Consider the following 27,656-nt stretch of genomic DNA (forward strand, 5'->3'; position numbering starts at 1 on the left):
TACGTCTAAGCTTTTGGAGCGAGGCAGGAGAAGGCACAACTGTTATATCAGATTCTGCATATGCGGGGGAGTCAGGCTGAGTGTAGGTGTCTGGTAGGTTTGTGGAAGTTCATGCAGTTGTTGAGGTATGTGTGGCTAATGTTTTGTAAGGCTTTTTATGTATGCATGAGGAGTTTGAAGAGGGCTTGTTTGTGGATTGAGAGCCAGTGGAGCTCTTTGAAATGCAAGGCCATGTGAGTGCAGGGTGGGAAGTTGTGGGTGAGCCTGCCCACTGAGTTTTATTGGTTTTGTTGCTGGGATTCTGCACATACACTGAACTATGTGCAAGAACACGGGACCTTGGTGTATAGGAGCTAAGCCTTCCCGCCGCCTCAGTACCCACATTCCCAGGACCGGCTAGCTATAGTGTCTCACTCGCTCTCCCAAGCAATCCCGAAGATGCAAATGATTAGACACCCCAGAACACAACACTCCAAACTCTGTCAGGAATCGAGGTAACAAGACATACCCTTTTGCTTACTCACCCATACTTGTCCACAATAAGAAATGTCTGTGATACGAGTATAAAGTGTTTATTGCAATGATTGTGCTCTATAACACAGTATACGTGCCACCGCCAACATCAATATACATAGACTCAACACAGCTAGCATTGTAGCAAGTCCATATATCATAAAGAGAGATGTCATCTTATAAAGACAGTGGATAAAGGGCTATAAGGCCTAACCACCCTCCCCTTGGTAAGAAGAAGTATTATTATATAATAGAAGATCTCTGGGCTTTGTCAGCAGACCACATACCTTAGTGCCTAGATGGTATATCTAAATCATAGGAACAGCATGGCTCTTTTCCCTGGAAAGGTCCCTCTCCAAGTGTGTGTTAACCAAACACGCACTCCCATATTATCAGAGCACGAGTCTTCAGCAGCCGCAGCTGTGTTTGCATGTTTTGTGTAGGTGCCAGGGACTGACCAGAACAGAATAACAAGGGGCATTGTTTATCGACCTTGCTCACAGTGTTCAGACCAAACTCCAGGAACAGACAGAGAAGGGCATAAACAGAGTCCTGCAAAATAAAGTCATGTAGTAACTTGCGCAAAAGCTGCATCATGGCAACAGAGCTCATGCTAACTTAGCGATGTCAGCAATGTCCCTATCAGCCATATGACAGTTTAGAATCTTCCGGTTAGTTGAGCATTGATTCTGGCATAGGATGCATTACCATAGTCTGGCTTGCTGGTGATGAGGGCTTGGGTGAGAGTTCTGCAAGTGTTGGTGGGGAGCCATTCGAAGATGATCTTATGCAACTTGAATGTATGAAACTGCATTCTCTTGGCCGGTCATGGAGAGTTGGATGTTGATTACTATTCCGAGGTTCTTTGCCTTGCCGGGAGGGGTGTGGGTCGGGGTTCAAAAGGCCACAAAGTGGAGTCTCAGACCACGGTGTCTTTGCTGAAGATTACTACTCATGTTTCATCTGTGTTGAGGTTGAGGCAATTGGTTTTCACCCATTTGGTGGCTTCAGTCATTTATTTATTTTTAAAGAATTTTATTGATTTCTCCATCCAACATACCATCACTCCAGTATCATATTCTAGACCATTACGCAGATGGTCCCAAAACTGATCCGTAATATAAGTAAATTCAACTCACAACAGTCTTCCCCTATCTACCCTACCCGCCTCCCCACCCTCCTTGTCAGTGTGCCCTCGCCTACCGCCGCTTCATCTAGACATTCAAACAAGGATTCAATTTATCCAACACGGGTTAACAAAGAATAACATCATCCCCGGTCTCAGTGGACAGGAGTTTCCTTTTAGTTACTCATGTGTGCTCTGAGCTCTGCCCTAACTCCGCAGAACTTCTGAACCTAGCGTACGTGCGGACTCCTCTCGTTGTGTGTTGAGGTATTCCCTTCCCTATTAGACTCCCTATTGCTCCCCGCTCTGACCTCCGTGTTCTGAGTCATTCCTGCATCCCCTTCGTCTTCTTCATCCCCTTCCATCGGTGACTGGAGCCCCGCTACCAATGCCCCCCACGCTCTTGCTGCCTCTAGCACCATATCATTAGAGGTGCGCCTGGTCAGTTGCAGACGGAGCGTTTCTTCACAGCCCGCCCAGTTCAAGAAACTCACCCTCCATCTCTGAAAGCTAGGTCCCGTTCTCACTTTCCAATGCATGGTAAGCTCCCTCGTTGCCATTATCAACCCCAAATTGTAAAACTTGCTAGTAATTTTAGTGTTAGGGGTGTGCGGGAACCAAAGCAAAAGACAAGTTCCCATCTCTACCTCCAGTGTACGCTCCGTTACTCGATTCAAACACGCTACCACTTCCATCCAATAGGATCCCAGTCCCGCACAGGCCCAAAACATGTGGCCAAAGTCAGCACCTTCTATATCGCACCTAGGGCACTGCGATTGAGTGCCCCCGAAATACTGTTGAATTTTAACTGGCGTTGAATAGGCCCTATGTAAAGTAAAAAATTTAACCAATTGAAACCTGGTGTTGCGCGTACACTTCCAGGCCCTCCTCAGCAGCTGCGACCATGTCGTCTTGGGTATGGCCCTGCCAAGGTCCTCCTCCCACTTGCCTTTTAGCTTATCCAAAGGTGCGAGCCCTTCTGTGTACATCGCCTATAAAGGCAGGTGATGGCTTTAAATGTGCCCGCAGCCATAGTAACGTACTGACAGCCCAACGAGGTCGGGGGCTCCGACACTCCCATCTTCCATGGTTTTTGGATTCCCGCCACATGGGCAGCGTGTAATAAAAAATCCCCCCTCGGCAAGTTGAAGGCACTCTGCAAATCGTGGAAAAGTAACAGGGTACAAATCTCCAATCATGTGGAGCCCGCGCTCTTCCCAACTGGCCAGTGCCCACCAATCTCCTCCATGTGGGAGAGCGGTGCACATACCCAGGGGAATTTCCGGGGCATACGGGCCAGTAAAACCCGCTTGTTTCTGGCTTCGCAGCCAACACTGTCGGAGGGTGTGCTCTTCCAAAGTGAGTTGTCCAGCCTAATTTTCTGCCTAAGCACTATGAATGACAGAACGTAGCGGGGAATTACTCTGCCCTGAGGACCATCTGAGCCAAATTCTTGGGCTATGGCTTGTGTGAGCCACTGCAGCTGTGCTGCTAAATAGTACCACTCAAAGTCTGGTACGCAAACCCCCCTTCCTCTCTAGGCCTAATCAGGGTGTTCAACGCTACCCGCCTTCTAACTGAACCCCAAATAAAACCAGTAACCAGTGCTCGGAGCGTCTTGAAGAACGACACAGGGATCCATACCGGCAAAGTACGAAAGAAGTAGAGCAACAGTGGGAGTGCCACCATCTTTAAAAGTGCTAATCTCCCAGCTACCGAAAGAGGGAGGGTTCGCCAAAACACTATACTACCTCTTAGCCCCCTCATTGCACCTCCCACATTTCCCTCCAAGAGGTCGGAGGGAGCGTGGTATACGCGGACACCCAAGTACATTAAGCACTCAGGCTCCAATCGTAGGTGCCCTAGCGTCAGAGGTTGCTGAGCGCCCAGAGTCAAGGGAAACAGGCAGGTCTTGTTCCAGTTCACCTTTAATCCAAACAAGTGGCTAAACTCCTGAAGCAGGGCTCGAGCACCCCGTACCGAGTCCTCTGCATCCGCCAGGTACAGCAACAGGTCATCCGCGTATAGGGATATGTAATGAATCTCACCGCGTAACAAGACACCTTTATAAGATCGTCCCTGTCGTGCATGCTCTGCCAGTGGTTCAATTGCCAGTGCGAACAGCAGCGGTGATAATGAGCAGCCCTGACAGGTACCTCTCCCCACCAGGCAAGCCGCTGACATTGCGCGTCCCGTACGTACTCTGGCTGTGGCAGAATTGTACAACAGCCAGGTCCAGCATATAAAAAGATCTCCTAAGCCAAATTCCTTCAGTACTCGGAATAAATATGGCCACTCCACACTGTCGAAGGCTTTTTCAATATCCACCGACAGCACCACTGCGCCCGACGATCCCTCACCTCCTTTCCCCATGATCCGTATCAACCGCCGTATACACGTTGTAGTATTCCTGGTGGGGATGAAGCCCGATTGGTCCGGGTGCACTAAAGTGCACATGTGATCTACGAGTCGAGTGGCCAAAATCCTACTCAGGAGCTTATAGTCTACCGTGAGCATCGATAGCGGTCGGTACGCCTACCTAGATGTGGCAATTCCGCCCTTCTTCAGTAGCGGCACTATGATTGCTTCTCTGGCAGACAGGGGCAGCCTGCCCAACTCCCACGCCTCACTGTACACTGATTGCAATTGCGGTGTGAGGAGATCTCTAAAAATGCTACATAAAACTCCACCGGGAGGCCATCTGCACCCGGCGTCTTTCTCCTGGCCATGTGTTTAACCGCTGCCCAGATCTCTCCCAGGGAAATAACTGCTCCTAATGCGGCACCTTGCTCTGGTTCCAGTCGCGGCAATTGTGCTGCTTCTAGGAAATCATCAAGACCACTTGGCAGTTCCCTCAACCTACTCTGGTACAGCGACGCATAATAATCCAGAAATTGGTAATTGACCTCCTTCTGCGAAGAAACCAGGCCCCTTTCCGGCGTAGTCAGCGACACTATTGGGGTTCCCCTGACAGCTGGGTTGGTCAGCCAGGCTAACAGCGATCCTACCCTATCTCTCTCAGCGTGAGCACGTAACATATATTCTTTATAATCAAAGCAGCGGAGCCGCTCAACCTGAACGGCCACCTTCTCCCGCGCCGTCATCACCTCCTCCTGTCTGCCCACGTGCACGTGACTATCCTTCTCCGCTTGGCAGAGGCGAGCCTCCTCCCGTTCTATTTCGCGAAGCAGCGTCTTACGCGTCCCTGTGGAGGACGAGATGCATACCCCTCTCACCACAGCCTTGAAGGCGTCCCACTCATGGGCTCTACTCGTCGCTGTCCCTGAATTTTCTAAGAAGTAATGTTCTATGCCCTCCCTGACCTCCACACTGAAAACTGGGTCCTCTAGTGCCATTGGGTTCAATCGCCATGTCGGGATCGCTTGTCCCTGTCGCGACCATATCACGGTTATCATACAAGGTTTGTGGTCAGAGAGTGTTCGCGCCAGGTACTCACTATGGTGTGTGAGTTCTTGGGCCCCCGGTGAACACAAAACGCTGTCAAGTCATACATGTAAGTCATGCGGAACCGAATAAAACAAGTAGTCCCTGTCTGTGGGATGGTGTGCCCGCCAGGCATCCAGAAGGCCCCACTCTTCCTGCCATTCCCGCAGTGCCTTAGCCAGTTTGTGTACCACCCATTGAGCCAGTGGGGGGTGAGAACGATCCAACTCCACATCCATATCGGAATTAAAATCCCCCCATGAACACCGTGCCAGCTAAAAATGACGCCAACCTCGAAAAGAATGTGGATTGTTCCGAGTTCGGGGCGTACACACTGCAGAGCGTTACATCTCTTCCATCAAGGCGACCCAATACCGCCACAAACCTCCCCTCTGAATCTACCACTGTGTCCATGGGTTGGAAGGGAACCCCTGATCGCACCCAAATTAACGTTCCCATGGCAAACGCAGAGTAAGTAGTATAAAACAACTGTCCCCTCCATCTCCTCTGTAATGCCCGACCCTCAGCCTGATCAATGTGCGTTTCTTGTAAAAAGGCCACCTGGATCCCCCTACGGTCCAAATATGTATGCACTTTATAACGCTTCCTCATGGAGCTCAGTCCCCGCACATTCCAGGCGATACATTTTAGCTCAAGTTGGGTCGCCATAGAAGAGCACATAACAAAGTGCCACCCAGCACAGCCTAATGGGCACACTGACAAATCCCCAACATTCAAAACATCCCCAACTAACCCTCATCCCACCCTTCCCCAGAACAGGCACCAAACCACTGCTACCCATCCAAACCCAATCTCAACTACGCAGAATACTCTGGGAGCTACCAGAGTCTCACAGGTAATGTGAGGTAGAGGAGTTGACCCTGCACCAAACCGAGCCAGACACCGATCACACCGTCCCAGCGTGCCAGTAGTGCCTCGTACTTGGAATCCCCCTCCTCTTGACAGTGTCACGCCCCGGGTACGCCCCCCCTCCTATGCACCCCCAGCCACCCCCCACCCCGGTAGGAAACCAAGCCTCCCACCATCACCAGGAAGGCTACGCCCGTAATCCTCATTAGTACAAGACAGCACCTGATGCACACCCCTTACTGTATACATATCTGTGACAAGCATTGTCACTCGTCCAGTAGGCCATCAGCAGTTCTTGGGGTAACCTGAGGCAGGTTTCCAGTTTCCTCCTCGGAGCCCTCCAACACCACCTCTTCCGACCCCCTCTGGGATCCTGAATCCACCAGCGAAGCCGCATTTGCAGATCCCGATATGGCGCAGACCGCCTGTAAGGCTGCTTGTCTCTCCAGCTCCGTCTGCGAAGTCGGTGGTGACTGTTTGTTCAGCATGTGTTTCCTGTTACGACGGCCCCTACAAGGCTTCCCTTGAGTCTCGGTCGTCTTTTCCCACTTTCCAGTGCCATCCGTTCCCGCACAATACTTCTCAAGCCAGTGCCATGCGTCCTCCAGCGTGTTGAAAAAGGTAGTTTTCCTGTCCATCATCACTTTCAAGCGTGCCGGAAACAAAAGAGAATATTGTATGCCCTCCTCGCGAAGGGCCCGTTTGACTGCCAGGAAGGAAAAGCGGCTCCGTTGGACCTCCTGAGAGCAAATCGGGGTAAAGAGAGACAGAGGAATTGTCCTCTCGATACGGGCCAGAAGTCTGGGCATTCTGTAATATAAGGTTGCAGTCCTTGTAGTGCAGCAGGCGTGCGACCACTGGTCTAGGGGGACGCCCCAGTGCTGGTGGGTGGGCTGGTACACGGTGGGCCCTCTCCAGAGTATAGAACTGTGTCAGGCCCTCGGGCCACCACATCACGCAGCCAGGCTTCTAGATAGGAGACCATGTTGTCCCCCTCGACTTTTCGGGCAGGCCCACCACCCGTATGTTGTTGTACCTGTTGCGCCCTTCCGCATCTTCGGCCCTCTTCTGCAGCTGCTGCACTCTGCGCAGTAAGTCACCCACTGCTGCATCCATCGTCTTTTGGGCCGGTTCCAGCTTTTCCAGTACCAGTTCCGTGCTTTTGACGCGATCCGCCAGCTTACCATGATCCGCCCGCAGCAATCCCAGGCTTGTCGACACCTGTGCTATGTCGTGGCGTAGTGCCTCTTTCGTGTCTGATATAGCCTGGAGGATCTGGTCCATCTGCTGCTGCTGCAGCCCCGCAGCCGGGCTGCCGGTCGAGCCCTGTTCCTGGCTTTCGAGGGAGTCTCAGTATGGTCAGGTGGCGCCGCCCCCGGCTGTCGTCGCGGTTTCCCCATGGCCCAGCTTAAAAAAAAGCGGGCCCTCAGCGCAAAGAGAGAGGGGTAGGTGCCTCCAGCCGTGCTCTCAGGGGGTTAAGATATGCGTCTCAGTCCCCCCCACCGCCTCCACTCTCCCTGATGGTCAGCGGCACGCAGGATGACCCCTCAGTCCGCTGGGTGCAGAAAAGGAGCCAGGATCACCAGTCAGCGCCGGCCAGAGATGCAACCCCACCAGTCACCGTCCTTGGGGTCACCAAGATTGGCTCCTCTCAGTTGTGCCGGTTCCCTGTCCGCTGCATCCTCCCCTGTCGCAGACCGGGCAATCCGCTCCCAGGCACTACACCGTTCCTCCAACTACCATGCCAGTCATACCGAGGCCATTCCGATCCGGGCCTTTTGCCTGCAACTAGGCGGCTCCTCCAGCCTCAACGCTGCTGAGCCGGGACGGACCTCAAAACGGGTCACAGAAGCCAGGGGCGGGAAAATCAGCCACTACCACACCACCCTCGAGCTGATGTATGGCCGCCTCACTCGCTTCAGGACATCCCCATCTCTCCCGCCCCTCCAAGGGCTGGGCCTCCAATGCCAGATGAGGCTTCTCCTCTTGGTTTCGCCTTACTGCGGGCTAGGCTCCTCGCCATCCCGATGCTTAGGGGGGCGGGGCTCGAGGGTGGCTCGTCCGAGTCCGGCCCCCGTAATGTATGCACAGTTTGATTGTCCCCTCAGCCGCCCGCCCAGTCCACTCCAACCTGCAGCTGATCCGCAACACCTGGCTCGCACTCGGCCACCCGCTGAGACCGGGTGGGCCCCCGCGAGCCATGCCGTCAAGCCCCGCTGTCAGGGCACCAGCGCAGCAGAGTGTGCCGCTGTTCAAATTCTCCAATTTCCTCCCACGTGGACAGCCGCCACCTGGACTGGCAGCTCCAGGGCCGTCCTGCACGCCTCACCCCTCCGGGACGCCGCCCGCGGCTCTCGATATCTCGGGCTTGGCCCAGGCAGTCCACGATCGCACAGCTCCGTCTGCCTCCGCAGGTGATCCACTTTCTTCGCGGCCACCTTCCGGGTCCCACTATGACGCCAAGCTCTGCTGTTGTAAGGGGCCGTTCTCCCCTGACGGCCTCCCGGGTACGCGATGCCGGGGATATCAGTCCCTCCACAGGCCGCAACCAAGATGGCCGGTCCCTTCCGGATAGAGCGCCAGCAATCAGCGGGCAAGCAGCTGCCAGAACCCCTATTTTAGAACATCAAGGAGTGCGCGAGCACCTCTCAACCCTGGGGTGTGCCCTCCGGAGCCGCAAACACCGCCATGGGAGTCTCTAAATCAGGATAATTAACGAGGCCGACACGGAGCTCTCAGCTCACGCGTCCATGCCCGATGGTGCTCAAGCCACGCCCCACTTGGGGACTTCAGTCATAGAGACGAAAAAATTAGTTGGAGTGTTTGGTGTCTTATCGGAGAGGGAGAGTATGAGCTTGGTGTTTTCAGTGTAGGAGATAATTAGGATACAATGTTGATTCCATGGGTTTGTGAAGTCATGTAAACATTGAACAGGGTGGGGATGAATGAGGATCACTGTGGAACTCCGCAGATTAGGTTAACAGTGTTAGAGGTGGCTGACCGACTGGATGTTTCCTGTCATGAAAGACCAAATCTAGTGAAGTGTGGGTCTTTGAGTGCCAACTTCGCGCAGTAGTGGGCTACGGATGGGGTGGGAAACGGTGTTTAAGGCTGTGGAAAGTCAACAGGATGAAGCGTGCAATGGCACCTATCCATGATCATCCAGATGTCATCCTTGGTGGCAATGAGAGTGGTCTCTGTACTAAAGCAGAGGGCCAGAATCAATCAGTAGCTTTTTATAAGCAGATGGTCGACCCCAGAGAGAAACGTTGGTCAGCTATTGAAAGGGAGGCCTTTGCTGTGGTCTTGGCCTTGAAGAAGTTGAGGCCATACCTGTTTGGCACTCACGTCATTGATCAGACAGACCATAAACCCCTCTTATGGCTTAAGCAAATGAAGGGTGAAAATCCCTAACTTTTGAGGTAGTCCATTTCCCTAGAGGGGATGCACTTTTCTGTGGAACATAGTCCTGGTAGTAACCATGCCAATGCAGATTAGGCCCCCAAGGTATTTCCACTTAGAAAATGAAGACTCAACTCTGCATGGTTACTCTCGTATCCTTACAATGGGGGGAGGGGGGTTGTGTAAGAAAGTAGGATCTACTTTTGTAGTTACCCCCACTTTTAGCTTGGTGTCATTATGTTTTTGACCTAATCTGATTGGGATCCTGCTAACCAGGAACCCAGTCACTGTGCATTCTCCCTAATTTGACCATTTCATGTCCTTTTGTACATCGACAATTGGCTACTGGTGTGCCCTTGTAAGTCCCTAGTATATTGTACTAAGGTACCCAGAGCATAGGTACACCAGGTGTCGCAGCATATATTGTGCCACCCATGGGAGTCCACTTAAACTGTGTCTACAGTCCTGCCATTGCAGCCTGTGTAAGTTGGTGCTTGGGCCTCTCAAAACCGATATAAGTTTCCTTATATCTGAGGTCACTACACTTTAAACCATTAAGTCACCCCTATGGCAGGCTCTTCAGTCCTAAGTTCAAGATGCTTGGTTATAAGTGTGAGGGTACCACTGCATGAGCAGGACATCCCTACAAACCACTGTAGGAAGGTGGATATCTGACTATGGTTACCCCCAACTTTTTGCCTGGTGTTTTGCTGGTTTTTCGACTTAGTTGACCTGGGATCCTGCTATTCAGGGCCCCAGGCCTACTGCTCTCTCTGTAAAATGGGTTCCATGTACCTTAGGTACATATCTAATTGGATACTGAGTCACCTTATCAGTCCCTGTACAGTGTACCTTAGGTACCCAGGGCATAGGTGTTCCCAGGACCTACCAGGGGCTGCAGCATGTATTATGCCACCCCTGGCTGGCCATCCAAATCTGACACAACTGGCTGCACGACAGCTGGGGCAAGGTGGTGTAATCACTCTTTGCTTTAGATATAGTATTCCTATATCTAACCCTAAAATGGACACATATATTCCTATCAGTCACTTCTATGGCAGGCCTTATCAATCCTGAAGGCAGAGTGCTTGGAATTATGTGAGATGGTGCTCTGGCATGAGCTGAGCCCATTTGCAGCTTGCGGAACTAAGTCCTAATAGCTGTTCCATGATAACGCGTACCATATACTCTTAAGTGCATTATAATCCTCGCGGTTATTTGCCAACTTTGGTATCGCTTTATCAAAACATGTCGAGTAAGGTGTCATACGAATTGGAATACTAACCCCTTGCCAATTCTGGCGACGGGGTTAGCATTCCACCCTTCTAGAGGCACACGACATGTATGTAACTGTGAACCCCGGTTAAAGTTAACTCGAGCCTCTGCATCACAAAATGGATGCTGCCACCACAGACACAAGTCTGACCTCCTGCTGCTGGGAGTCCTTCCAGCGAGGAGAGCTTGGACAAAGGGTTTCCTGTCAGAGGCAGTGCTAGCACCATCCCAGACAGGGTTTTGTGTATCCCAGGTAGGCAGGGCTGAGAGGAAGGTGACTGCAAGTGGCACCCCGGTGCTCATTGTGCATATGCCAGCTTGAACCAGTTCCAGGGGCACACCAGCCCCTGAGCTGGGGAAAGTCCGGACAAGGGAGAGGGGTGTAACCACCCCCCTTCCTGGTCCCACCCATGGGCAGGACCTAGTCGCGTGCCAGCCCCTTTTTTTAGAATAAAGGTAGGAGCTGGCCCCCTTCCCAAATTAGATAATTCTGAATCTTGGCTACTTTCCACAAAAGAACTCTTGAACCTTTCTGAAGACTTTCCCTTGTGGCTAAGGAGTAGCCACCCTGCACCAGCGGGCACCATCTAAGCGCATGCGGTTTGCTGTAAGTCCATCCTCCGGATGAAGACTGCCCAGCTCGACGAGACCCGGATTCCCTGGCACCTCTGACCTCTACCTACATCATCAGCCCAGCTGAGATTCGTGGGTGTGACGAGACCTGAAGGGACCGGCCATCTTCAAAACTGCACAACGCTTATCCAGCACGACCGCCGAGGGATCCTCGAGTGAGTGCTTTGGGGTTTGAGAAGCCCTAACCCTGAGCCGCTCCAGCACCGAAGTCCAGCCCCCCAGCATCCACGAGATCTGCGTGGGCCCCTTCTGCTCTTTGCTGCTCACTGCGTTGTCCGGCCACTTGCCTGCTGGCTTGTAGCCCTCCTGACGACGAACCACAACACTTCCATCGCTGGGGTGGTTGCTCCAGACTGGCCCTTGCTCTCCTCCAACAGAGGAGCACCCCGGACCCTCCTGGTCCACTCCAGACGCCATCTTGAGTCCGCCGCGTGGGCTTGCCTTTGCCAAGGTTTGTTGCCCCAATCCTGGGTCCAGCATCGCCGACAGCAGACACCTTTGTGGGACAGCTCGCACCTCAATCCTGGTCACCGGCAACGCCTCCTGGTCCGAGAGACTGCAGAGCCCAGCGTCGCCCACTCACCTGGCCGAGGTGACTTCATCCGGTGCCATCCTGGTGCCCATCTGATCACTGGCTAGTGATTAAGAACTGAGTCCCCTCTGCTTTCAAGTCGTCTCCATCATCGATCCAGGCTTGGATCACTCCGGACATCATCACTGGTCGCCTGCCAGCAACTTCTTCTTTCAGGCTCCATAGACTGTAACGAGGATTCCCAACGTCTTTTGAACCCTATGCAGCCGCAGCCCCTGGGCTAGGTAACCCGAGCATTTCGGTGCTCCAACGTAGGTTCACTATCTAAGTGTCCAGATCCTTTTTCGTTTTCAGCCTATCTAGTCGGATTCGTCCGATAACTGTACTTTTACGAGATACTAGTATCCATAGACTTTGTCCCGCATCCCGCGTGAGAGTGCACACTCTGCACCCGATCTCCCTAGGCCTCCTGCTCCTAACCTGAAGGTTCAGTAGTGTAGTCCTAGCGATCCTGAATCCTCTGGATCTAGTTACTTACCTGCTAGTATTTCGCATTCCACTTTTGTAGTATATGGTTTTTCGTGCCCCTCGGGCATTTGTTTAAATTGTGCAACTTAAAGTATTTTCTTAAGAGTTTTGTTATGTGCTTAGCTCCCTGGCTCATAAAGAGATCAGGGTAGACTTGTTATAAATAAATATCCTTTTATTTTCATAACAACTTGTGTGGTGTCCTTTCACTTGGTGTTCAAGGGGTATATGTGATGGTATAACAGCTGGCTTAATACGCCCTCTAGAGTTTAGCCTAAAGACTGCCCTTGTCCATGCTACTAGGATAGCTGGTCTATAAGGTTGACTTACAACCAATCATCAATAAGGGTCGTTTGGAATGATACATAGTGATCACTAGAATAGTGAGCACTGCATATCAGGCCAACTTCTCACAACCACGAAGTAAATTCTCCAAGCTTTATAAGTGCGGTCAGCCATTTTAATACATATAGTGGACATCAGTCATTACAAGTTATCTAACTATATTGTGGATGCATGGAACCCAGTCATGTTTGGTAACAAACATGTTGGAATCATACCCTACCACACGATTTAAGTGTTGTAAGTATGATCCCATTTACTAGGGGGGCTCCCTTATGGTACCCCCTTGTACTCCCAGCAAAAGCCTTTCAGAGTCTGACAGCAAGCTAGTGCTTCTGCCAACCACAAACACAATTCTGCCCTCCTGCTGCTGAGCCAAGCTCGAGTAGGGGAAGGTAGAACAATAGGTTTTCTGTCACAGGGAGGTGTGACCATTTCCTAGACAGGACTTAGTGTATTGGGCTGGAGTGGGGGCGCTAGGTGCCCTCCTTGCATAGTCCAGTTGAAACCAATTCAGGGAGCCTTTGGCTCTCGCTCTGGAGGGAAAATGGACAAAGGACATGTATCCTCTTCTCTGTCCAGCCCCTCCTCTGGGAAGCACCTCTGAATCATCCAAACCATTTCTGTAGGGTACCTAAGGGCTTACCTCATCGTGGGTCCTCAGATTCGTCATGGGACAAGATTCAAGTCTGAAACTACGTCGCTCTTTGACCGTCTGGACACTTGGACTTCAACTGAAACCAAGACTGCACTATAAAAGACTCCTGCTGCTTATGATCTCACTCTTCTTAAAGTCTTCTTCATTGTCTGTGTCGGTGCCTCTTCCAGGTTCTTCAACAGACCTGTGGGCATCAAGGATCCTTGAAGAAATCTCCTTTGGAGTGAACATTTCACTCCCCTGCATCTTCAGGCTCTGCAACGAGCTGAGCGTTCTTCTGCTCCTGTCGTCCTACGGACTTCCAGATGCTCAGCAACACAGGTAGTGGTTCTGCAACTCCCTCGAGGCCTCACCTGTCCTCTCCACAATTTTGAGGGCAGTACCCCTCGTGGTGACCACTGGGAGCGAACCCCTGTGCACTGTGTCAACTTGCCATTGACAAGGTCCGTTTACTCTGCACTGCAGAGATCCTCGAGCTACAATAAGCTCTAGCCTCCGGCATCTCTTCCCTCGAAGATCAGCATCCTCACTGCATCTTCTGATGGATACATCTGCCTGTGGATTCTTCACCTATGAATATCCCCTGCGTCGGAATACCGCAGAATTTTTTTCCTAGCTCTCTACGTGAACGAGGACGTTGGCTCCGCTCGCGACTCCGCATGATGTCGCCGGAGCCATAAGAGAGCCTCGTCGGCGTGAAGACGTTCGTTCCCTTTTTTCCGTGCTGTCAACGCGTAACGGTTTTCTAGCACTTGTGAGAAGTTGGCCTGGCATATGATGTCCACTATTCTAGTGGGAACCTGGCCCCAGTCCTAACAACCCTTATTGATGGTAGGTTTAAGACAACCTTTATAGTAAGCTATCCTAGTGGTAGCTGTGGGGAGCAGCCTTCAGGCTAAGTCTTGAAGGAATGTAAAGCAGCTTGTTTTACCAGTCTATAATCTCTTGAATGATCAAATGAAAGTACACCACACAAGGTATATATCAAATATATATGTATTTGTTCTAAACACAACCCCTCTAGTCTCTTTATGAGGCTAGAGGCAAAAGTACAATACAAGGACTTTAATTAGCACACAGTAAATAGCACAGTATACGTTTTGCCCTAGGGGCCTCACAAACCATATACTAAGAAAGTGGTATAAGAACCACGTGAGCGATAGAAGTGAGGCCTAGAGCTTGTAGAACCCCTGGGGCAACCAGAAACCACCCAAGGTAGGGTCGCAGGAGACCCATGGGGGATGCGTCCAGTGTCTAAACACAGCCCCGAATCACCATTGACTTCTATGGAGGAAAAGCAAGTTACGATTTTAAAGACTAAGGACACTTCGGGGTGAACTACGATGGAACCCTTTTAGATTTAGACACTTCGAGAGTCAAGACCCATGGGAGCACTGGAGTACTCGTTTTGCCTCACCCACAGAAGCCGGGTGCATAGGTGTCTTATGGTGTCGGGTTTCGTCGTTGATTCCAATGGAGAGCTGCGAAGAAGTGCTGCAGGCAATCAGAGGAAAAGTGTCCGGGTGGATCCAAGGGTGGATCGGAGATCTGAAGAACCTGAAAGCAGAGGGGACAGAGTCTGGGTCACTAGCAAGTGACCAGGATGGCGACAGGAAGATACCAGCCGATGTCGGGTGCTTTCAAGTGAAGTAGGTGAAGCTTGACTCTTCAGCCAGGAGGACCAGGAGGCGTCGACGATGACCAGGAGCTGGATTCGAGCTGTCCCACAAAGGATATCGAGTACTGCAGCGTCAGAATCTGGATTGTACCCAACAAGCCTTGGCAACAGCAACCTATGCAAGAAGACAAGATTGGCTACGGTGCAGACCAGCAAGGTCTGGGGGACTCACCCTTTGGAGGGGAGTCAGGGCACATCTGGAGCAACCAGGAAATCCCAAGAAACAAAGGACTGTCCTTCGTGGGGACCCACTAGCCAACGGACTAGAGATCGTGAAGGAGCCTCAAGCTGCGGTGAAGAAAGGGGACTCAAGGGACACTTGTGGAGTGCTGGCCTGTCAGCTTCAGTGCAAAAGGTGCTTGGGGTAAGGGCAACAAATAGCCCAATGCACAGCTTCGGGATACTTCGGGAAGTAGGTGCAGTTGCAAAATTGCAGGATGTCCAGGAGTTCCGGTTCCCCGTCTCTCGTGATAGCTGCGGGTCTCAGCTTTGCTGGGATCTCATGTCAGCCTAAGAGATGTCTGGAAGTCCATATCCTGTGTCACAGATTCTTCGGGATCCGCGGGAGCCTCAAAAATGCAGACCAGCAAGATGCTCTTAGGTGCCTGTTTGAACAGGGGGGTCACTCTTTGACCCCAAGGGAGATTTCTTTCATCTTCCAGTTGATATGGAATGTCGTAGGTCCAAGATGTATGTTTCAGAGTTTCGTCCAGGGTAATCTAAAGTCCTATGGACTGGAGTCCTATACTTATGCTAGTTTAGGGGATGGACTAACTCTAAGGTCCCACCTATGGGAGGACCTGGGGAGGGAGTGGTTACACCCCTTCCCCTTTGTCCAGTTTCGCGCCAGAGCTGGGACTGAGTGCCCCAGCAACCGGTTTGAACTGGGAAATGTATGGAGCACCTTGTGTGCCCCAAGCAGTGTCTGAAAAGCATTCAATGAATGCAACCCACCCTGCCCCAATACACTAAAGCCTGTCTGCGGAGGTGCTGGCACCTCCCTGGACAGGAAACCTATTGTCCAGGCCTCTCCTGCCGGAGTTTCGTCCAGCAGCAGGAGGTCAGACTTGTGTCTGTGGCAGCAGAATCAATTTTGTGATGCTGAGGCTCTTTTAAACTTTAACCGGGTATACCAGTGTGTACATGTCTTCTCCCTCGAGAAGGGTGGAATGCTACCCCCGCCGCCAGAACTGGCGAGGGGGTAGTATTCGAAAGTGTTTGACACCTTACACAACATGTTTTGATAAAGCCAAACCAAAGGTAGCATTAACTGCGAGGATTATAATGTACTTTAGAGTATATGATATGCCTATATCATAGAACTGCTACAAGGAAGGATTTCCGAAAGCTGCAGAGGGGATCGGCTCATGCTAGGGCACTCTCTCACACAAAACCAAGCACTCTGCCTTCAGGATTGTCAAGGCCTGCTATAGGAGTGACTTATAGGCTACTATGTGTCTATAGATATATGTAGATATAGGCATACTATATCTAAGTAAGGGGTGCTTACACCACCTTACTCAGGCTGCAAGTGCAGACCTGTGGTGCCATTTTGGAAGGTTGGGCCATTACTTACATGCTTTGATGGACTCAGCAAAACAATTGGCCCCCAAGTTACCTGACGAGGAGAGGGGAAACGTTATGGAGGTTCTGTTAGACGCTCAGGCTGCAGCTAGAGAGGTGATTCAATAAGGTCTGGATACGGCTGTCTCAGTAGCCAGAGTTATAGGCTCCTCCATAACTACAATAAGGCAGGCTTGGCTTCGTTCTTCTGGATTTTCCCCTGATGTCCAGACCACTCTTGTTGCTTTGCTCTTTGATGGGTCGAAGCTCTTGGGGGGAAAAAGCAGATTCAGCCATACAAAGGTTTAAGGATAGCAGAATCACTGCGAAATCCTTGGGATTGCAGACCCAGTCGAGAGGTTTCGGCTAGAAGAAATATCGAGGCTTAGGAAGGTCTTCCTTTCGCAACTTCCGTCAACCTCAGCAGCAGCAGCAAAATCCACTCTATAAATCTTACAGAGAAAGAGCTGAAGGTCGCCAATGTGGTTCTGCCCGCAATCTCTCCTCCTCCTCTTCTGCCTCACTTGCTCCCTCTGGTACCCCAGGAAAGCAGCCCTAGGGATCATGTGGGTCATGTAAGAGGCCAGCTGTCTCACTTTCTGCAAGGTTGGAAATCGGTCACAACAGACCTGTGGGTTTTAAACCTTGTGGAGAATGGGTACGCCCTTCCCTTTCGGGAATTTTCTCCTCCTTACCCTCCTTGCCAAGGATTTTGTTCAGAGGACCATTTGCTTCTTCTGCAGTTGGAGGTTCTTGTATTACTTCAAAAGGGTGCGATAGAGGTGGTTCCAGAGCAGGAAAGGGGTCAGGGATGCTACAGTATTTTCTGATCCCCAAAAAAGACGGCAGGTTTCGTCCGATTCTGGACCTAAAGGTTTTGAATTTTTACCTGAAGCAGGAGAAATTCAAGATGCTGATCCTTACTCAGGTTCTTCTGGCGCTGCAGCAAGAGGAATGGATGGTATTGATCGATTTACAGGATGCGTATTTTCACATTCCCTTTCTGACGTTGCACCGGAAATATCTCAGTTTTACGGTTGGGTCGCAGCACTAGCAGTTTGCGGTTCTCCCGTTTGGTCTTACTACTGCACCTTGAGTCTTCACAAAGGTGATGGCAGTGGTTGCAGCTCATCTCAGAAGGTCAGGGATTCCTGTTTTTTCCCTATCTGGACGACTGGCCGCTCAAAGCGGAGTCGCCAGAGAAGGTGCTTCATCATCTGCGGGTAACATCTCAACTGTTTTGCGACTTGGGTTTTTCAATCAATATGCCCAAATCTCACCTGGTGCCCTCTCAGCGCAACCTGTTCATTGGGGCAGTACTGGACACTACTGTGTGTCGAGCATTTCCTCCTCCACAAAGAATTCTCGACAATTAGGAGATGATCCCTTTATTCCACAATGGAGCGGTTGTTCCATATTGAGAGGTCCTTTGCCTGCTCAGTCTGTTTGCTTCCTACAGTCTGCTGGTCAACCAGGCACACTGGCACATGAGGGTGCTCCAGTAGTGTCTCCGCAGGCAGTGGTATCCACACAACGGACATCTCAGGGAGTCAGTCAGAATCTCCAGAGAAGCTGCAGTGGATCTGTCTTGGTGGAGCGTGAAGGGCAATCTGTCTCAAGGAAAGCCCTTTCATCTTCCTCCATCGGTGGCCACGGTGATAACTGATGCCTCTACCCTAGGGTGGGGTGCTCATCTGGGGGATCTGGAGATCAAGGGTTTTTGGTCTCCGGAGGAAAGGTTGCTTCACATCAACCTTCTGGAATTGCGGGTGATACAATTGGCGTTCAAGGCCTTTCTCCCTTCCCTTCGTGGTCAGTCGATTCAAGTCCTGGCGGACAACACTACCGCAATGTGGTATGTGAACAAGCAGGGAGGAGTAGGGTCGTTCCATCTATGCAGAGAGGCTTTGCGACTCTGGTCCTGGGCTCAGGACCATCGGATTTGTTTGATGGCAAATCATCTGGCCGGGGGTTGAACGTGCGTGCGGACAGTGTCAGTCAGCAGTTCTCTGCCGGCCACAAGTGGAGGCATTGTTCCGGAGGTAGTTCAGCACATCTTCCGGACATGAGGAACTCCTCAGATGGACCTGTTTGCCACTCTCGAGAATGTGCACTGCTCCTCCATCTGCAGCCTCCAGTTTCCGAAGCAGGGAACGTTGGGGGGACGCGTTTTAGTTGAGATGGGGCTCACATCTCCTTTACACGTTTCCTCCCAAACCCTTAATTCCTCGGGTTCTGAGGAAGATTTGCCAAGACCGGGCCTAAGTTATATTGATCACCCCGGATTGGCCAAGAAGGGTGTGGTACACAGACCTTCTTGACCTCTCGTCGCACCCCCCTGCTCCGTCTCCCTCTGAAGGTAGACCTCCTCTCACTGTCAGAGGGGCAGGGTCTATACCCCCACCTCCAGAGCCTGCACCTTCATGCCTGGAGATTGAACGGGGCAACCTGAGTTTCTTCTCGCTCCCGCCTGACGTGATGGATGTTATTTTATCGGCCAGGTGACACTCCACCAAGTTCATTTACTACTACAGATGGTCAAGATTTGTTAAATGGTGTGGAGAGAGATCCATTGAACCTTTATAGTCCCACTTGTTGAATGTTCTTCAGTTTGCTCTTTCTTTTGGCTCAGCAGGGTTGTGCTGTGGCCACGGTTAAGGGCTACTTGTCGGCCTTATCGGCTTTTCTGTGTTTACCTGATCAGCCATCTTTATTTAAATCTTCTATTGTTTTGAGCTTTATCAAAGGCCTTACCAATAGGTTTCTGCCTACTCCCTTGGTTATGCCCCAATGGGATCTTAATCTTGTTTTTACTTTTTTGATGGGTTCCCCGTTTGAACCCCTTCATAGCTGTCCTTTGAGGCTTTTATCTTTTAAAACAGTCTTTTTGGTAGCCATTACCTCAGCAAGAAGGGTGAGTTCAAAACCTCAGTTTTTGACCATACATGCTGAAAGGATGGTCCTCGGGACCAGGGCTGCTTTTCTGCCTAAGGTAGATACTCCCTTTCATCTGGGGCAGTCCATAATTTCCCTGTGTTTTATCCTCTCCCTCACCCTTCCAATGAGGAGGAGAGACTTCACTGCCTGGACCCTAAGAGAGCACCGGCTGTGTTTCCATTCTGCACACAGCCTCCGTGGGGTTCCTGGGTACTTGCCTTGGTTGGTTGCTTGTGTCCCCTGCTCCTCTTAGTCTTCTGGTCGTTCCGTCCTCCTCTGCAGTGCGCATTCCAGTCTCTTAGTATATGGTTTGGTCTTCCCCTGGAGACCACTGTATTTTGTGCTACTTACCTAATTGCATTTGAAGTATTCTTGTGTATTGTGTTGATATCTCCGGGTAGGAAATATACTGATGTGTTAGTAAGTGTTGTCCAAGTGTGCACCATATACTAAGCCTTGCACCAAGGGTACCTAGATACAATCAGAGGCTGCGGCTTTATTTGTTAATTTTATATCATATAATCATACATAATAAGATATGAGTGATTTATGTAAGCTGTTTTTGTTTATTGCATGTGGACTACACATGGAAAGTTGAATATATTCCTTAAGAAGAGACTGAAATAATGCCAAGTGGTGACAGAATGGATGGAAAGGGATAGAGCATCTCAGAGTTTGTGAGCAAGTACAGAGAAAGATTAAAAGTGGGGGTGCTAGGTTATCCAAACATTCCTTTATGTAACATGTTTTGTGAATTCTTTTACGTCTTACTTTTTATTGCATGATTAATCAAAACCATTGCATGAAGGATTAACAATAAAAATATTATCCTGCATGAGCCATCGGCCACAGCCTTACGTGCGAAAAATAAGGTGTAAATCAACACAGTGAAGCTGTTCACTTCTTTAAATAACGTAAATGAGAAAAATAAAAACATCATAAAATCCACAAGTTAAAAGATGTGCAAATAAAAATACAGCAGAATTTACAAGATAGCAAATTTATATCATAATCTCTTTGTGTTGTAAAACGAGTTCAATTTGAGAAGAACAATGTCCATAAAAGTGATAAAACAACCTATGAGCAGGTCACTTCTATGAAGGCATACTCTGTGAGAGCCTCAGTGCATCTCTTAACCTGTTACAAAAAAAGGGTTCAAGAGGTTCCTATATTTAATCCTTGGCATAGACCCAAAATGTGGACTGGAGACTCTTCAATTTTCTAGATGCGGCACATTAAATCTCCCTCTGCGACTCTTCACAAGATATAAAATCCAATAATAGAGTAGGACAAAATCAAAGTCTAATTAGTTTATGTTTCTGCTGAAGAATCATGTTTAAGTACATGGGAACAAATAATCAACTAAACATTTTTTCAGATCAAAATGCGTAAATATTTAGCTAACTGATGGAATTCTTGCATGATTCGTTATTAGCACCTTTAGCATAGAGATTGGTTACTGGTCATTCCAGAAATCTGCCTGGTTGTACATTTTTTTGAAGGATTCTAAGAAGCATTTCCAGGGTTTTTTTGTCTGCTGTGTAGCTTTCTTCTTCATCCCTGACCACATCAGTTGTTTACGTGATCCAAGGAGGTTTGAGTGTAATTTCAAGAGGAGGATAGTGTGAGAGCTGTGTAGATTGAGTCCGAGCCTCACTTGTCCCTGAGACTTGCTATAGGAGAGACAAAACAAGACTCTACAGGATGGACACCACCACCACCACCATGCGATGTTGGTCCATAGCAACAATATCATTTAGGGCTCTAGTCCCTTGACCATTGAGCCTTCTTTACAGTTTTCCTGTCAAATACAGTCATTTAGGTTTTTCTCTGTTGATGACTAGAATATTTGCTAAACAGAAAGTTTCAAGTGCCTAAAGATCTATTTGGCAGCCAATGGGGGCTTGGTCTTATGTAATGCTGTCATCAGTAAATAGTAGAAAAGGGAGAGGAAAGTTGCTTAATGGTCTTAAGTAGTTTACCACTGAGATCAGCTACATACAAATGACTTAATAGGTGAGACAAGACACCGCCTTGCTTAGGGCCTTAATTCCTACAGACCTTGAATGCAGTGATTAATGCTGGGCCCGATTTGGCTCAGACCCAGGTTTTTGTGTAGAGCGACAATATTGCCTTTCATAGTAGTAGCGATTAACAGTATCAAAAGCAGTTTTAAAATCTATAAAGACAGCAAAGGCACTAGACCCTTTAAGTGCCTGATGCAGTGAGTCAAACCTGAGAGTGCTAAGATATTCTCTTGAACCTCTCAGCCTTTCTGGATACCAGCCTGGCAGAGATACACGAGTTTCTTATCCCCTCCCAAGTCTCTAATTCTTGCAGCAGTGTTTTTGCACAAATTTTTCCCGTTAACATCACAAGGGGAAATCAGGTGATAGTTGGCAGGCGCAGTGTATGGACTTTTTTTATGGATGGAATATAAAATGGAGCCTAATATGTCAGAGTTGGCCAGCTGGACCACTTCTGCATGTGTCTCTTCGTTAATGCTATGGTTAACGTAGATCCAAAATATCCACTGGCTTTACGGGCTTCAAATAAATCCTACCATTGCTTGTCTTGGGCAGCCCGCTTTGCCTCCCAAATTGTTTTCTTGTACCAGATTATCACTTGCATCACTTCTTGTGTTGACGTGTGATGACTGATAAGTGTTCCATTTCTCAGTTTTCCATTCAAAGCATGCTTAATTTCTCTCTGTTCACTACAGAACCACTCATTGCTACTTTTGAGACTCGCCACAAGTCATTGGCCTACGTGTTTGACAAATAATGGATGAGGTGCCCAAAAAGGCCTATTTTATTAGCCTGTGCTGTTAACATATTTATCTTTATCTCTGACCACTTTATTCTTTGGAGTTTCTGAATGCCGGTGGGGTCTCCTACCTATCTGGGTGGCTTGTTTTTGGTACCTTCTCATAAGATAAATATATGTATGGGACAGCACCGCTGCCTAAGTGTTTCCACAGCTCTCCTGCACCCAACCCTCCACTCTCAGGACTCATCCATTCTAAGACAGAAGCCCCATGGACCCTCCATTGATCTGGGCATTTGCTTGCTGCGCTTCTCTAGATCTCCACGATTTGTGTATCCAAAGCTCTCCAGCCTGACCCTGTGTGCTCTGGACATTAGATGCTGTCAGACAGAAGTTCATCTGCAATCAATGCAAGGCCCTTCTTAGGAGTCTTGCCCTTTTATCGCAATGTTTTCGTCTGTTTTTAATTTTTTTTAACGTTTTGTGTGTGGAAGATGACACACGGGCGGCCCTTCTCTGAACCCGGTGGTTGTTCTGATCTGTACTCTGTAGCCATTTCTCCAGTACATCCTCTAACTGCTGTTTCTTATCGCTTGGCCATTCTGTCAGGCTACTGACTCCTGAGATGGAGCACCGTGTCACAGTACAGGGACTCCACTCTATGGGGTATACCACACTGACCAGATGAGGACTCTTTTGGGGTTCTGACAGGACTAACCCGTATTTATTTCCTTCATAGGATTTCAAAGTCTCTTTACCACCGCTGCCATCAAAACGGCCCAGCACTACTGTCAAAATCAGAGCTGAGAGTCCATCCCCACCTCCACCAACACCCACCTTGCCTCCGCCGAGTCCGGCCCCATATTTCATCCTCCAGTTCCAGCACAAAGATTGGTTCCAGGTGCTCTTCCCTGATTTCGGCCCTGAGGTGAGCATGTCTTCATTATTAAGAGCAAAGGTGTTCTTTCCCAGGTTTGCAGCATGCTTTTTTTTTTAACAAAGTTGCAAAAAAATGTAAGATAATATTTGTTTATTTATTTATTTATAACGTTTTATATAGCGCGAACATGATCCCTAGGGATATCAGAGTGCTTTATAATTGGAAGGAGAGGAGAGGTAACAGTTGCAGTAGATGTGTCAAATAGGAATACCAAACAGAACACATATCAAATAAGACTCACAGAACAAGAGCGGTTACAATATAAGGGGTCAACAGAGAGTAAGAAAATCACTTGTACTTAGCGAAGTAGGAGGGGAGCAAGTGATTCGGAAAGAAAGGAAAAAAACAAAAACAAGAATAGTTTCCAGCGCAGGGCTTAAAGGTGTAAGTCTAGTGCATTAGAGCAGACGATCCAACAACCTATTAAAGTGAGAACTTGTTCACAAGGAATCTTTTTACTTCCAATTTGAAAGCAACCCTGGAGGAGATTCTACGTATTTCCTTTGAGAGAGAGTTCCAGATATTCGGTGCAGAGCCAGCGAAAGTTTGGTGTTACTAAAGACAGGGGGGCATATTATCAAGGACAGGCGATACATTATCGCTGCTTTTATCGGCAGGAAAAGTGTTCACATCGAACATGCGCTTCGATTGGAATTCATAGAGCATATTATCAAGGCCATTACCACCGCTTTATCAGCAGTTTCCTGCCGATAAAAGCGGTGATAATGTATCGCCTGTCCTTGATAATATGCCCCAGGGTCCCTAGAAAACTAGTACAAGTAACGTAATCAACATATGCTAAATAGACAATATGTTCTTTGTCCAGCCGGACAGAATTTATCTAAACAATATTTATAGTGACAGAAATTTTTCAAGTGGAGCGCAACCTGCGACCCACACATACAAAACAAAAAACAAAATTGGAGGGAGAGGGTTCAGGCAAGGAGAGGAAAGGTCTGTTTTCTAGTAATCAGTAGACAGACTTGATTGTGTATTAGTACCATTGTGCATTACATTAATAATATTTGGAGCCATATGGTACATTGGTTTCGACTTTTCGATCCTTTAACTAAGATACATGGGACCATCTTCAGGATGGTAAATTATGAACATGCCTGTCTTGAATTAATTGAGGAAACCCGGAGAAGGCCGGGGGACTGCACTTCTAGGTTATGGTGCTGGTTCTAGCTGTGAGTGGGTCCGGCCAGGTGTGGATAAGTGAATCCTTTTCCAACAAGGTGGGCAATTGCTGAGTAAATACTCCTTGAGGTTGCTGAGTATTTACTCGATCCCGCCGTACCCGCTACCTGCGACAGCCCTTCTACATTGAAAATTTACCCTTAAAATCGCCCTGCTGGGATTAGAATTAATCCGTGGGTAATTGCCCACCTTGATGGAAAAGGATTCAATTATCCCCCCCTGGACCCACTCACAGCTAGAACCAGCACCATAACCTGAAAGTGCAGTCACAGTGTGGGTCGCAGGTTGCGATCCACTTGAAAAATTTCTGTCACTATAAATATTGTTTAAATAAATTCTGTCCGGCTGGACAAAGAACATATTGTCTATTTAGCATATGTTGATTACGTTATTGTACTAGTTTTCTAGGGACCCCTGTCTTTAGTAACAATTACTCACCCAATGTCCCTAGTGTATCGCCTTTGGGTTCCCTTGTTTCTTTAAAAAGCAAAAGTTCGGTGGCACATTCTCTTTTTGCGGAAGATGTGAGGTTTCATGAGGAGAGAGTTAGCACTCCTAAAAGGTCTACCCCCTCCAGATAGTTTCAGCTTTTGCGCTAGATAACTGGGGGTTTTAAAATGGAGGTCTTTGTGATATAGGCAGGCGATCTTGAGCTGTATTCTTGCTTCGTAGGGCAGCCAAATTAGAGATTTTAAGACTGGGGAGATGTGCACTTTTCTTTTGGTAGCCATAACCAATGTGGCTGCTGCATTCAATGAGGCCCTTAGTGGGGCCAAAGTATATTTGGGGAGACCACGGAGCGTGGCACTGCCATAGTCTAGCCCAGCAAAACAAGCGCTTGGCCCACTTGCTTGAAGTCAGCTTGTGGGAGGAAAGGTTCGACATTCCTGAGTATCCTCATCAGGTGGTTAGCTCCCTTGCACATGTTGCTAATATGAGTCTTCATGTTCAAGTGCTTGTCCAGGGTGATTCCGAGAGATTTAGCTGAATCAATAATGAGGGGGGAGCAGTTGAAGGCGGTGAGGTGGTAAATCCAGAGGTCTAACTTAGGGGTGTGATTCAGAGGATAAATGAGAAGGAATTCAGTTTTGCCGGTGTAGAGTCGGAGGTGGTTCTCAGTTAACCAGTTTTGAGTAGTCAATAGAGTAGAGTTGAGTGAAATGATGTTATCCGGGCAGGAGATTTTCAGATAAAGTTGGGTGTCATTCGCATACATATGAAAGAGAATGACCATGGAATTTAGTACATTGGCTAATGGCTCCTAGAACAAGTTGAAGAGAATGGGAGATAGGGCGGACCCTTGGGGGACCCCCATGGATACTGGTGATGCCTGGGAGAGAGAGTGGTTCGCCTTTACTCTTGGGGATCTGTCATGGAGGAAGGACAAGAACCTTTGCAACACCGGACCAGACAGGCCCATCCTGTGCTCCAGAATGAATAGGAGGTTGTTGTGATTAACAGTGTCAAACGCAGTGGAAAGGTTAAGGAGGATAAGGAGGCACGATTAATTTTGGTCAAGCATTTTTAAAATGTCATCCATACGTGAGTGAGAGCTGATTCAGTACTGTGCCCACAACAAAAGCCAGATTGATGTTGGTCCAGGAGATGGAAATTTTCAATGTGAGCACAGAGTTGCGATTAGACGTATTTTTCTAGGAGTTTGGCTAGTGTGGGGATGTTGGAGATAGGGCGTAATTTGTTGAGGTCAGTGCTGTCTGTGGTAGGTTTTTTTAATATAGGTGTTACCTGAGCTGCTTTTAGGCACTCCGGGACCGTGCCTTGCGACAGAGACACGTTGACAATCTTTGTCCAGATGGGAGAGCCAACATCCTTTACTTCTTTGAAGATGGAAGGTGGCAACGGGTCGCTGAAGTGATTAGATTGGTTGATACTCTGAAGAACCTTTTTAATGTCTCTTTCACTAAGGGGGTAAAGGTGTCCTAGGAGGCATTGTTCTTGATGCCCATGCTCATCAGTTCGATCTGGTCTAAAAAGGCCGGGGGATGCAGATCCATCGGATAGCAGTAGAGCCCACATGGTATCCAGATCAATATTGATGAGTCTTGATTTCTCAGTAAAGAAAGCAGCCAGATCATCAAATGAGGGAGGGCTGACTTCAGAGTCAAAGCGGTTTGGTGCTTCAGCCGATTGTTGTTTAACCAGTTCAAAAAGCTTCTTGAGGCGGTTTGCGGCTTGATTAAGTTGGGATCTGAAATAGTCCACCTTGGCTCTCTTGATTTGTTTGTAATAGGAGCTCCTAACCGATCTAAGGATTTTTAGCTGGTCCGCGGATGGTTTGGATCTCCAAGATCGTTTAATTGCCCTAAGGTTGCGACGTTCTGAATTTAAGTTGACATTGAACCATGACTTGGGTATTTTTGTTGAGGCATTTTTTGTTGGAGTGGAGCAATGGAATCCATGATGCTAGAGATAATAGAGTTGTAGAAGTCAGTGAGTACATGAACCTAAGACATGTCAACTTGGAAAAAGAGGGCATATTTACAGTGGTTTGCTAGATCTGCTGTGTTGATATCTCTGAGGTCCCTTTTCCAAATATTCGATTTCATTGGTTGAGTCTTCCACAGAGACACTTCTATGTTAATATGGAAGAAGATGCTGTGAGGGTCAGACCAATCGCAAGGGGAGATGGTATCCATTGTGATGGTGTGTTCTTTGGTGAGGATGAGGTCCAGAGTTTCTCCTTTATTATCGGTTGGCCGGTCACAATGTTGAATCAGCTTGTGATCACTCAAGAAAGATTTGAGGCATGTTACTGCATGGTCATTAGGGTTAGGCCAGTGAAGGCTGAAATCACAGAGGTAGATGTGTGACAGAACGGAATCGGCATTGCCAGAGATGATTTCCAATGATTGTTTGATGACGGGGAGGTTGTCCCCAGGGAGGTGATAGAAGGTGTGTAGTTTGCACACAGGGTGGTTGTTACTAGAGATGTTGAGACAAAGATATTCGCAGAGGGAGACCGCGAGTGTGCTCCAATGTATGCAGGATAGGCCACCTCCCAACTTCACCTAGTCAAATTATGTCATGGGTAGGGGTCTGGGATAGGAGTGGAAGAGGGATTGAGCCAACTTTCTGTGAGGATAATGAGGTCTATTCCATTGTGTTGGATGAGGTCGAAGATATCAGAGGCGTCTTTGCTGGCTGACTTGAAGTTGAGTAGTACGCATATAAGTTGTACTGGAGTATGAGGGGAGGAGTCTGTATGATGTTCACTCTTATGAGGTTGTC

General features: G+C 48.8%; 1 protein-coding gene across 1 annotated transcript in view; it reads left to right on the top strand.

Moving 5' to 3' along the window:
• WDR97 (WD repeat domain 97) overlaps positions 1-27,656 on the top strand; it is a 474,462-nt gene that overhangs the window by 271,026 nt on the left and 175,780 nt on the right. Inside the window, exon 18 of the mRNA XM_086966430.1 lies at positions 23,007-23,195. Coding sequence (XP_086822556.1) covers positions 23,007-23,195 — 189 coding nt within the window. The remainder of the gene's footprint in view (positions 1-23,006; positions 23,196-27,656) is intronic.

Source organism: Lissotriton vulgaris, chromosome 4_1 (assembly GCF_964263255.1).
Source record: "Lissotriton vulgaris chromosome 4_1, aLisVul1.2, whole genome shotgun sequence".
Lineage (NCBI taxonomy): Eukaryota > Metazoa > Chordata > Amphibia > Caudata > Salamandridae > Lissotriton > Lissotriton vulgaris.